The sequence below is a fragment of the Cavenderia fasciculata genome (genome assembly GCF_000203815.1).
Source record: "Cavenderia fasciculata unplaced genomic scaffold Scf_ET2XIPL01CNAVH-3, whole genome shotgun sequence".
NCBI lineage: Eukaryota > Evosea > Eumycetozoa > Acytosteliales > Cavenderiaceae > Cavenderia > Cavenderia fasciculata.
The window spans coordinates 1,393,295-1,406,525 of record NW_004457723.1 but is presented as its reverse complement, the minus strand read 5'-3'; the positions used below and the strand labels follow the sequence as shown (position 1 = coordinate 1,406,525).

The following is a 13,231-nucleotide window of genomic DNA, read 5'->3' as shown; positions in this document are numbered from 1 at the left end:
AATGATTGTTTGTTCATCTTGCTTAGTTCTATATTTAGAAAGATTTTTTCTAAATTTTTTTTTTTTCGATTGATCACACGATCAACAAAGGTTAAAATATCCTCATTCATTAATCAAACTGTTTTATCTTCTTTCTTTGTTTTTAAAAAAATGATGTATACAGATTATATATTAGGATGTTATGATATAGAAGAACTAATTCAAATATGTGGAGAATTAAATCTATCAATACCAAAACCAAGGAATAGATCGAATCTGAGATCAGTTATTGTACAAAGGTTAAAGGAGAAACAATGGTATCAAACAAAGTTGGTTGATGATAATCCGCTCAACAAGTATCACCGAGGCGCCGTCGATTATGCGTTGCCATATATCTTGATCACCAAGATATTGACCTATGCCTATCACAGCAGCAATGAATGTATTTGCAAGGATTTAACGTTCAGAGCTGGAGGAGTTACTGGTGCACTAGGTAACAAGGCAAACCCACCATCAGCCATCTTGAAAACACCATGTTTGGTACACTTTAAAAAGGGTGTTCCAAATATAATGCTCAACGGCCTCGATATCCACAAACAAGTACCAAACCAGGGGGTCAAGTTATACACCCCTTGGAGAATGGATCTGAGTTTGATATCAAAGCAAATGTACCAATTCTTTTCGAACAACTTGTTCACCTGTCTGACGATCAAGGGTACTGGTGAAGCCGAGTATTTGTGGCAATCGGTGGCCAAGCAATGGTCGGTCATCAAGCGACTGAGAAAACTCAAGCTCAACATTAACAAGCCCGAAGAAGTGTTGCAAGAGACGCATCTGGCTGAATCCACGTTGCATCACGTCGAGTCGTTCCAGACACTGTCCAACACGTTTACGATGGTACATCTTCAAAAGATGACACGTCTCATGCCAAATTTGACCAGTGTAAGCATCACCACATCTGGACCAATCACCAAGACCATGTGCAAACTCTTTTTCCAACAAGACACGGTGTTGCCCAACTTGGTTGATTTCGAGTTTCTCGATGGCTGCCAGGGCGCGTTTATCGAACCACAATTGTTCACTCGAAAAACTATCCGAAAGCTCGTTCTACTCGACCCGATTGCCTTGCCAGGGTTACTCACCTTCATGCCAGACTATGTCAAACAGCAACTTGAAACCATAGCCATCACCACCCAAACTGTCAAACTCCTCCAACAGTTCCCCAACGTGAAAACACTATTTCTCACCTGCAACCATCAAGAGAGACCTATGGGATGGGGAGCCACACGTGAAAGAGATGACATTGTCTCTTTTGATTGGAAGAAGTTACAACGAGTCTATTTGTGTAGTGAATCCTATTATTGGGAACCATATATCAAGACGATGTTTGGGTTGAGATGGTTCAAAGAAAACTATACTTGGTTCTCTGGCGATTGGTACTACGAATCCAAACAAACTCTATTCAAGAATCTTCCCAATCTTGAATCGATCACTATCAATCTTGGTGCTGCTCTTTTGGATAAAACTCAATTTGTTGGTTTTAAATTAAGATTTGTTCAATATACATTGACTGATAAACTACCACAATACGTTTATTATAAAACTAAATATATTTCCGATAATCTATATAATATTAGAAAAAAAAATTATTAATATTATAATTAATAACAAACAAAAAATAATAATATTATTATTTTACATGTATTTTTAAAAACTTACCTATCGATTATTTTTATACTCTATTTAAATAAAATATAATTACTTATTTAACATTATATAATTCTCTAGACACATATAATGGAGGCTACTGTACATTATCTCTTGAAGATTTTCCTTCTTCTTGAATCAAAGATATTTATATTTATAAAGACCATTTTGCATGAATAAAAGTTCCCTTGATAATATTTCAAAGGATTCCATTCTCCAATAAATTTTCCAACTATGATTCTCCTTTTTTTTTTGTTGTTTCAATCGATGACGATTCGGTGGTGGTGGAGGAGGAGGGATAATATTATATAAACTTGTAAATATAAATTTGATAGTCATTTTTCATTTACTACTTCCAACTTTTATAACTACAAAGAGGAGAGAGAAATAAATTGTTTTTTAATTATTAATATTATATTGTCGTTTTTTTTGTCGAACCGTGCATGACGAATGTTGACACCAACAATTGGCGCCTTTCCTCTTTTTGGAATTTTTATTTTTTTTTTATTTTTATTTTCACCTTATAATTTTTACTTTGGATTGATAAAACTCTGTTAGATCTCCAACATGTAATAGAAGTTCACAATGTAATAAAGGGTTATCAGAGGAGATGTTTTATTATTATCTAATACTAGTAAATAGATGATTTATATATATGTTATAATATAGTAAATAGATAGTTCATTCATGAACTTCAATGCATTTAATAAATTGGATGCTGATTTAGACCATAACATCACCTGCAAGAGGATCACCAAGAACAACAAGATCTTCTAAAAAAGGACCAAGTGGAAGTATATCTAATAGAGTTAATTCAGATAATATCTAAGCTTTGACCATAATATATTTATTTAGATTTGGTTGGAGTACTATTAGTTCTACATCAAATCTTAAAGTAACTGAAACAATTTTTGTTGCAGTGTTGATGTGAAAGATTGCGTTGGTATATCTAATAAAATATCTGTGTTTAATGTCTCCATCCATTTCCGTTTTAACTGTTCCATGCCAAAGTGAATCGTGTAGAGGTGGTAGGAACTTATTTGAATAGTTTGCACTAAAATGGTAATTATATACCTCTGCATAAGATAGATGTTCTTTTCTTACTCTTGTTTCCGATAACATATATTTGTGATAGGTTGTGTTGCATTTATCTGGGTTCTGTTCCTCGAGGAAGTCTCCTAGATATTTTGGTGCAGACCCAAGTTGTAATGTGCATTGTTTGTTATCACTTTTGAATAAACGATCGGCGATGATGGTTTGTGACATGGTAAGGAAATCTCTGAGGCGCATGAAGTGATACCAATCCATTAGTTCATCAACATCTTTGAATGCGACTTCATCTTCGTATTTCTTTCCATCTACTCTTACTACTTCTCTTTTTTCTTCAATACAGTCAAAGAAGATTGTTGCAGGGTAGTTGGGTTTCTTTTTTGCTGGTTCATCTACCGATTCCTCCTCGTCTCTGATGATGGTTTTATCTTCGCGTACTTTTCTTTTGAGTTGTTGTTGTTGTTGTGAAGGATTGTTGAATTGATTGACCTCGGGACGATGGTGAGGCATTTTTGAAGGACGCATCCAAGCTCTTGTATGATAAACGATTACCAAATATTCCACTCCTACTACCTTGTCAGAATCACCAATGATTGATCTCTTTGCTACGATACGGAAAAGGTTTCCTGCTGCCTTTGTGCTGAAGAAAAGTTTACCAAGAAGAGTACTGTTATCATCCGATGCTGCAGAGAGGTTTGAGGTTGTCTTTGATTTGAATGAGACCATCTCTTAGACGACAAACAGCCTTTCTTTCTCCTTCTTCTTCTCCTTCCTTTCTTGTTGATTCTTTGATGAAATTATCTACTTTAATGACAATATCTTCGAGACAATCTACTGTTGGTGCTTTGTAACAGTCTAATCTAATCTTGCGACCCAATACATCGTTTTGTTGATTAATATCCTCTCTTTCAATGTCACAAATAATGCTTTCAAATGATTGTTGTTGTGGTTGTTGTGGTGGTTGTTGTTGTTGTTGTTGTTGTTCTATGATCTATAATGAAAATACATTAGAATGGTTGAACAGCACATGATAGCTTAAAAATATGGTGACACTTACCTCCATATTAATTTTTTTAATTTTTTCGCGCCAAGTCAATAATTTATATGTAAAATAATCTATAATTGTTTGGTAATGATTATAATGAATGATTCTTCTCCATTTTTGATAGGAAATCATTCTATACACCTTTTAATTTAATTAATTTATTATCTTTGTTTAAATAAATGCCCAAACAAATAATTAGAAAATGTCTCAAAATATAAAAAAATATAATTCAAAATTTGATCGATTCCCAATTAGGAACCACCAACCCCAATTAGGAAACCACTGAAAAACGAAAAAAGCTCGAGTTTTGGTCTCATATAAATCCTAGATGATAGGATAGCTTTTTTCGTTGCTATTAACGGATATCAGACACTTAGGTATAGTTGAGTTTATAGTTATTATAATAAAGTTATCAATACTAGTAAATATAAAATAATAATAATATTACCAATGAATTAGTACTCTGGTTTTGCAAAAATCAAAATCTTTTAGTTGTTTCACTCGTCAATCATATGGATAGCTAGAAAGATAGAGGCAGGTACAATTCTTTCTATCTGATCATGTTCTTTAAAATATCAAAGTTATTAACCTCCTCGTTCTCTTGATTATAGAAAGTATCATTAAGAGGAGTTCTTACGTTCACACGTACATATTTGTGTAGCATTACTGTCAAAAGAATCTAACTCTCTATGTCATTTCATTTATCTCGTTGTAAATTACAGATGATACAAAAATAATGATCGCTGATCAAGATGATGATCGTAGAGAGAGAAAAACAGACATTCTACTGATTGATAAATTCTTCGATGAACCGTAAATCTAATGTGGAAGATGTTTTGGAGAACAATCAACAGGAGACATGGTAAGGGATTTAGGGGCTTGTTCCATAACAAAATTCTCCGTTCTATGACCTTTTCGTAGAATGGTCTCTGTTTTTTTTCACCGATCCGTCCCAATTTTACTAATGACTATGGCTTTCAGATTTCTTCATCTTTTTTAAACTGTGGAAGAACTTCCCTCGACCATACCTTATAAACCGTGAAAATTATTATCATTTCATTATTAAATCATTATTTATTTATTTATCTATCTCATTTTTTATAAAGGTAAAAAAAGAAAAGATACAACAAACATATAATAATCTTTTTTGATTACTAATTCTATTCCTGTTTCCAATACAAATATATATTTATAGAATGATGAAACTTTTAGATATTATATCATCTCACAAAAATTTATTTTTGGTAGTTCTTTTATTATCATGTTTAAATTTAGTTTTTGCTCAAGTATGTGTTAAACCAACTTTATTTTGATTTAGTTTAGAAAAAAAACAATATATTCATTTTCTTTTTTATTATTTTAGCCAACCATTTCCGATATGAAACAAGATGGAACTAGCATTATCATTACTGGAACAGGATTCGGAACTGATCCATCGATCATTGTTTTAAAATCAAATATCGACGTCACCAATATTGTCATTTTGGTGCCCAATACACAATTAAATGTTTCAATGCCAACCTATGGTCAAGATTTCCAATTCACTGTCATTGTCGGCGGTGCCGCATCTAACCAGTTTTTATTGTATTTGAACCCCGTTATCTCATCGTGTACCATACCTCCTACCACTGGAGGACCCATCACCCTGTCAGGTTACTTTTTCAGACCCACCCTCAGTCCACAAGTCCTTTTAAAAGGTGTCGTAGTACCAGTGACTGCTGTTACCACCGGATCAGATACCGTTCTTGCTACCATGACAGTGTCCGCTCCAGCCGGAACCGGATTAATGCCAGTGATTGCCAAAACGGTAGCTGGCTATGCTTCTGCTCCTTACCAGTTGTGGTACCAGGCTCCAATCATCACCAACACAGCCACAGGTACAAACGTGGTCCTTTTTACGGGTACAAGCTTTGGTGTCAATGTTGACAAGGTTCGCTTAGTTGCACCCACCTTTCCACTTGGAACCAATACCTCTATTGCTCCCGATACGACATCATCAACTCCCCTCACTCAAACCTCTGCCGTCTTTAAATGGACCAATATCAATGTTTTGAATGGACCAGCTCAATTATCGATCGACGGTCAATTATCACCTCCATATAGTCTCTCCTTTGTTCCAAACATCCTTTCAATGAGTGTAGTTAATACTCTTGGTGGTTCCAGCATCACCATCACAGGTAATTCCATATATCCATTCAACAGCCAAGGCAACCAACTCTCAGCGTCGGTCACCATTGGCGGAATCGATTGTCCCATTCTTTCTTCATCTCTGGACGCTTCCTTTTCCTATCTCATTTGTCGTGCTCCTCCTGGATATGGAGCCACAAATGCTGTTGTCAACATCAATGGTTTAGGCAGTACCAATTTTTACTATGTCTTGGGTGCTCCAGTGATCAATTCGGTCATCCAAAGCAACACTGATTTTGGTATCACCATCCAAGGTCTCAATTTTGGTTCCGACAAGAATGTGGTCACCATGACCGTTAGCACCTATTCCCCCACCATCACTTTCATTAATGATACTACCATCATCGCCACTCTATCTGCACTCACCTCTAATGGATTTATCGCAATTAGTGTAGATGGGCTTTCAGCCACCCCATTCCCAGTCCATTTCAAACCAGCCATTACCTCTGTACCTATTGTCCCAGTAGCTGGTAGTCCAATTACTATCACTGGAAGATACCTTTCAATGCTTCGTGCCAATGGAACCTCCACTACCATGTCGGTTTTATTCAACAACAAGCCAGCTTCGGTCAGTTCTTCTACTGCCAACTTTGTTGCCTCCTTTTTAATTGTTTCGGCACCTGCAGGTGTTGGTGCTAACCTCCCATTGACAGTCACGTCCGATGGACTCATATCCGATACTTTCATCTTTAGTTATGCTGCTCCAGCCCTCACATCTGTTACCCAAGGCTCAGGTTCTACCATTTCCGTCATGGGTACCAATTTTGGCAGTGATTTGTCAGTCATCACGGTAGTTGCCAATGGTCAAGAATATGTTCCAGCTTCATTAGTCAGCGGTGGATTAACTTTTAGTGCTCCTGCAGACCTCAAGAATGGAGTTGTCAGTGTTCGTGTTGGTAATCAAATGGCTCCAACAAACCTTAGATTTTCCTTGAACCCGGTACTCACTGGCGTCTCGATTCTTTCATTACTTGGTGGTACGATCACTATCAGTGGTCAATACTTAAATAGTGTCGATTCCCAAGGATTACCAATTGATGTAACAGTAACGTTGGGTGGCGCTCCATGTACCAACCCGGTTGCCACTGGAGCCACGTTAACTTGTCAATATCCAGGTGGTCTTGGTGGCATTATGGTCACTTTGTCTGTTTCTATTGAATATAAACCAAAGACAATGTATGTCAATTTCCCACGCCCAACCATTACCTCATCGTCTTTGACTCAAAATACAACCGATGCAACTGTTACTGTTGTTGGCAAGAATTTTGGTAACACTCTATCAATGGTATCTGTAGCATTAACAAATATTGTTCTTCAATCTGTCACCGATACCACCATCATCTTTACTGTTCCACCTGCAGTCACCAATGGTCCAATCGCCGTTACCGTGTTTGGACAAGTGTCAGGCTCTGTTCAATTTGTCGTCACTCCACGTATCGCTGCTATTTCTGGTGCACAAACCCAAGGATCCATTACAACATTGCTTGGTAACTACTTTACACCACTTAGAGCCAACCAAAGTCCTACAGTTACTTCTATCCAAATTGACGGTGGTGCTCCAATCACATCACAAATTTCAATGCAAGGTACTACATTAACATTCCCACTGCCAGCTGGTACTGGAGCAAATCATACATTGAAATTAACCATCGATGGTCAAAGTGCTACCTTTGTATTCTCGTATCCAATCCCAGTCATCACTTCAATCGTTCAATCATCGGTTGCCAATCACTACACCCAAACAATCTCTATCATTGGTACTTCATTTGGAGCCGTCAATACAAACGTCCAAATAATATTTGGGCACTCAACCAACTGTTCAATTAGATCAAGTAGTTGTCAGTGACTCTTTAATCACTGCAAATCTACCAAAGTTTGTCCTCAATGATTACATCGTGGTCAATGTCTCTGGTCAAGTATCAGGTCTATACTCGCAACCAATTGGACCAATCCTCAAATCAATCACATCAGCTGATGCAGAAGGTGGTGAAATCAAGATTGGTGGTCTCTATCTTAATAATATAACTGCAACTGGATCATCCATTCCAATCATAGTCACATTCCCAAACAATGCCCAATGTACCAATGTCGTAAAGATTGCCGATGACCAAGATATGGGTTATATCACTTGTCAAGCTCCACCAGGCAATGGAATTAATATTCAAGTTTCTGTTCAAGTCGGTTCATTAATTGACACTATCAACTTTGCCTATGGTGCACCTGTCATCTTTTCGGTCGTCGTCGCCAATGATAATTCAGCTGCATCTATTGTTGGAAAGAACTTTGGAGTATCACAAGCAGGTGTATCAATTTTCTTTGCTGATTTACAAATCCAAAACTTTGTCTATGTCAACAGTACATTCCTAGTGGTGCCTTTAATCTCATCGTTGAGAAATGCACCAATCACTGTCAAGCTTGCTGATGGTCGTATTTCAAATCCAGTACCATATGCATTCAAGCCACTCATCACTCAAGTTTCAAAGCCAGTTAAAACAACAGGTGACCAATTGACTATTGTTGGATCGTATTTATATCCAACAAGATTGGATGGATCACCAACCAATGTCACAGTAGTCATTGATCAAAATCAACAATGTACCAATGCTCTCGCCTATGGAGCATCAGTTATTTGTACTTCACCTCAAGGTTCTGGTGTCAATCATAATGTCATTGTCTATATCGATGATGCTCAATCACCATCAACAGTCCAATTCTCATATATTGCACCTTTAATCAGCAATATTGCTCAACAAGGTAATAGTGACCTTATAATGATCACAGGTACCAATCTTGGAGTTGATATTGCAAAGATTACAATCAACAATCAAATCATTGCAACAACATTGGTAAACCCAACAACTTTGTCTGCTAAATTGACAGGTCCATCAAAGAATGGAGATATTATAGTCAATGTAGATGGTCAAGATAGTAATACTCAACCACTTAAAATCAAGGCATTGGTTAACTCTATCACATCAACCTCACCATATGGAGGTGTTGTTGAATTAGTTGGTAAATACCTTTGGACTACAAGATTAGATTCAACTCCAACTATCATTTCAATTGATATTGGAGGAGCTGAATGTACATCACCAGTTGCCAATGGAAGTGATGGAACCAAGTTGAAATGTACTCTTGGTGATGCAAGTCAATTTGAATCTGATATTGAAATATCAATTGATTCTGTCTATGCGTACACAACAACCTATTACACAAGTAATCCACCAGTTCTCTCATCGATTTCATCTTCATTCTACCTCGTATCAAGTGTCGTCACCATCGTTGGTAATGAATTCTATCCACCATCTGATGTTACCATTGGAGGTAGTCAATGTGGTAATGCTGTAGTTGTCGATGCACAACATATTACTTGTACATTTGATAGTAATGTCGGTGACAATGCCACTTCAACTTTGGATGTCACTATTATTTCTGCAAATTCAGATGAAATTACCTTTGCAGGAGTATTCAAATATACATTGTTACAATGTTTGAACTCATGTTCATCACATGGAACCTGTGTCAGCTCTGGACAATGTCAATGCAACAATGGATACAGTGGAGCTGATTGTTCAATCACATACAGTCAATCATTGGTGTCGGGTGACTCTGGATCAGTGTCAGGAGGTAAATTCACAATGTTTAACAACTCTATAGAATTCCTACTCTCACACATTCAAGAAGTTCGTCAAGACAATACTATCGTTCAAACTATTCCACTCACCAAATGGGACGTATATGATGAGTACGGTAATACAACCGTTTACAACTCAACATCAACCACACACAACATTGAACTCTATGTCACCAAACATTCAACAGCATCTGTTCAATCATACCTTGGTGATGATCTTGTTATTCCATCCAACTCTATCAAACACTTTATGACTATTGATCGTTTTACATTTGAATCAACCAACTCATCACTTCGAATTATCTACCAATTCAAATCACCATCACAAATTGAATACAACTGCGACAATGAAACCACCAAATATCAATACGATACATCATCAACAACAACCATCAAATCATATAGCATTGACACACCAGTCGGTACAATGATGGCATCATTCAGCAACCGTGCCAATATCGATGACACCAACACAATTGTAACATCAATCCAAGCAATCACATCAGTCGATTCAACAACACAATCAACAGCAGGTATCCAATACATTGGCATACAAGTTCCATCATTTGGAGATTTTGTTGAAATCGATCCAATATTCTCAGCCACATCAAAGACTGCACCATCAACCGATGCCTGTGTATCTTCTTCATCAGCCACCACACCAATCCTCTTATTTGTAGTATCGCTCATATTATTATCTATTTTCTAAATTAAACCTAAAATAAATAAATTAATAGTAAATGTAAATTATTTTCAAATTGTTGTATCTTTCTGCTGCTGTCTCTCGAGTTGTTAGAGTTTAGTTTTAATTGGTCTGTTGATTGCATTTACCTTTTTAGTCAAACTCGTTCAGACAACTTTGAGACATACCCCCCTCCCCCCCCCCACAAACTTCATCATGATCATGCATCAATGAAAAATAGTTTTATTCGTATCAGATATATAAACCCCCCACTACGCACACACTAATACAATATGGTTCATTAAAAATAAATAACACTTCTTGCTTTACCCAACCAACCTTTGCTCTCACTCTCACTCTCTTTATATCAGTGTGATCATTCTTTTTATTTCTTTTATGAAACTTGTTTCAAAAATAGTATGATATATACAAATAATTAATTCTCTCTCTGCTATCTCTGTCTCTCTCTCTCTCTGTACTATATAAAAAATATTAACATTAAATTTACTCTTTATTTTTCTACCATCCTTTATAGCCTTTACAACTCTCAATCAATCAATCAATCAATACCAATTTACTATCAATCCATATTTTTTCTCCTCTCAAATTTATTATGCACTCTTTAATCATTATCATCTTTATTTTGTCAATCTTTGTTTCGTTTGTTGTTTCTCATGACAACAACCATTATGGTGTTGTTTACAACGCATCATCATCATCATCATCTTTATTCTCATCGTTCAACCATGTTGAACTTCAATCAATTAGCATCAACAACGATAATTATGTTTGCAATAACACCTTATCTTTCAACCATGTTGAACATCAACCAATTCCAATCATTTCCATTGCTCATAAAAATAAATCCTTTTCATTTGTTCACGCATTATCTATTAATAATTCAAGTGATATTATTGTGTCCCAATGTCAATCACAACCATTACCATTACCATTACTTTCAAATTATTCAACAACCAACAACCTCATTCTTTTAGAAGAAAGGGAGATGACTGTTCAATTGAACAGAAACTGCACCAGCAACAATACAATTTCAAACACTTGTTTAGACAATAATCCAATCATTAGTTTTCCATCAATGTCCTATGACATAATAATTCAATATAATTCAAGCGATATTGTTGTGTTACCATTTCCATCACAATCACCATTAATATTAAATCATTCAATAAAGGATGAGGAGGAGGAAGAAGAAGAAGAGGAGGAGAAGTTTATTCAATTTCCATCAATGAACCAGAGTTCAATTTTATTTTATCCTTTAACATCAATCTCATTGTCCAACAACAATGATGAACATCCATTCAACATTTCAATCATTTATTATAATATTATTAACATCAACAATAATAATAATGAATCTGTCTCACTTCTTCGTTCATTATACATGTACATTCCGTTTAATTCAAGTGATGTTTCGACCTATTGTCAATCATCACCATTACTCTTAAATCATTCAACAACCAACCATTTTCTTTTAGCTGAAGAGGAGGAGTCAATTCAATTGAACAACAATACATCATCTTTATTCTCATTGTTCAACCATGTTGAACATCAATCAACCATTTTATTTTAAAATCATCATAATAATAATTTATCATTTAATTCATCAATGTTAACTCCTTTTGGTTTAAATGTTTTATCTCAATCTCATTTTCAAATACCATCGAATCATTCAACGACCAACAACCACGATCATCAACAAATCGAAATCATTTCCATTCACTCATCCATGTCACCCATTCCATTAAACTCTAGTGATGTTTTGTTTCATTGTCCATCACCAAATCATTCACCAACCACCAACAATATTAATTTAGATCAGGAGGTGTCTGTTCAATTGAACAGCAGTATCAGTAGCGGCACAAATTCATTAACATGTTTAGACCATGTTAAAAACCAATCAATTCTTCTTCATAGTCATCAATCAAATAATAATAACAACATTAAATTCAAAAATACAAACAACAACAACAACAATAATAATAACTATGCCAACACCAACAACACACCATCATCATTCTCATGTTTCAACCATGTTGAATCATTCATTTCAACCAACAATCAAACAAAAAATATTAATAATAATAACAACAACAATTATTCCTCTTCCACAGACAGACAACCTTTTCATTGTTCACCAACCAATAATGGTAATAATATTACAATCTTTGTCAATCACTTCAATCCACAGCCATTAAATAATACAAATAATAACAACAATATATTATATGTCACAATCCACTCCTTTTTTACCTCTTCAATGCACATACAACCCCCTCATTGTTCACCAACAAATAATAACATTCCAATTACAACAAAGAATAATCATAATAATATTACAATCTTTACCAATCACCCACAATCATTCACCAATCAATCATTCAATCATCACCAATCGGCCAGTCAGTCGCCCGTCCCAAATCCAGTGATCAAGAGTACCAGTTTCCAAGCAACAATCACCATTCGTAGACCAACATAATTAACGCCGTATCAAATGTTGATATTTAAATATGAATTTACTTACTCTTTTTTTCTTTTTATTTTATAGGTACACTACTCTTTCAATCATTCTCTTCAACTCTTTTGGTAATAACAACATTTTAATATTAATAATAATAATAATAATAATAATAATCCAACAACCAACAACCAACAATAATAATAGTTACAACAACCAACAACAACACCTAAAAAAATAATAATAATAATAATAACAACAACCAACAACAATAACTAATAATAATAATAATAATTACAACAACAACCAATTACAATCCTCTTCTTTTCTAAAAAAAAAAGATATTTAATTACTTTTACCCAAGTGGTTTCCCTCTCTTCCTACTCTTTTCTTTTTATACATTCCTTGTTCCGTTGCCGTCGTCCGTGTCCAGTCCATCGTCCATCCATTCCGCCGTCGTTTCGTGTGCGC

At 35.4% G+C, this 13,231-nt stretch overlaps 5 protein-coding genes across 5 annotated transcripts; 4 read left to right on the top strand and 1 right to left on the bottom strand.

Moving 5' to 3' along the window:
• Nucleotides 1-150: 150 nt before the first annotated feature.
• Nucleotides 151-1,632, top strand: DFA_07400 (uncharacterized protein; the record flags this gene model as incomplete). The annotated part of the gene is made up of 2 exons (XM_004367203.1): nt 151-647; nt 1,329-1,632. 2 exons carry the CDS (start codon nt 151-153, stop codon nt 1,630-1,632), a joined length of 801 nt encoding a protein of 266 aa, XP_004367260.1.
• Nucleotides 1,633-2,511: 879 nt separating this feature from the next.
• Nucleotides 2,512-3,799, bottom strand: DFA_07399 (uncharacterized protein; the record flags this gene model as incomplete). The annotated part of the gene is made up of 3 exons (XM_004367202.1): nt 2,512-3,441; nt 3,479-3,727; nt 3,794-3,799. The coding sequence occupies 3 exons, from the start codon at nt 3,797-3,799 to the stop codon at nt 2,512-2,514; spliced, it is 1,185 nt and encodes a 394-aa protein (XP_004367259.1).
• Nucleotides 3,800-4,517: 718 nt separating this feature from the next.
• Nucleotides 4,518-10,311, top strand: DFA_07398 (uncharacterized protein; the record flags this gene model as incomplete). Its single annotated transcript, XM_004367201.1, has 5 exons — nt 4,518-4,594; nt 4,977-5,067; nt 5,145-6,945; nt 7,015-7,725; nt 7,796-10,311. 5 exons carry the CDS (start codon nt 4,518-4,520, stop codon nt 10,309-10,311), a joined length of 5,196 nt encoding a protein of 1,731 aa, XP_004367258.1.
• A 586-nt stretch (nt 10,312-10,897) lies between these two features.
• Nucleotides 10,898-11,875, top strand: DFA_07397 (uncharacterized protein; the record flags this gene model as incomplete). Its single annotated transcript, XM_004367200.1, has 1 exon — nt 10,898-11,875. One exon carries the CDS (start codon nt 10,898-10,900, stop codon nt 11,873-11,875), a length of 978 nt encoding a protein of 325 aa, XP_004367257.1.
• A 156-nt stretch (nt 11,876-12,031) lies between these two features.
• Nucleotides 12,032-12,781, top strand: DFA_07396 (uncharacterized protein; the record flags this gene model as incomplete). Its single annotated transcript, XM_004367199.1, has 1 exon — nt 12,032-12,781. The coding sequence occupies one exon, from the start codon at nt 12,032-12,034 to the stop codon at nt 12,779-12,781; it is 750 nt and encodes a 249-aa protein (XP_004367256.1).
• Nucleotides 12,782-13,231: the final 450 nt, after the last annotated feature.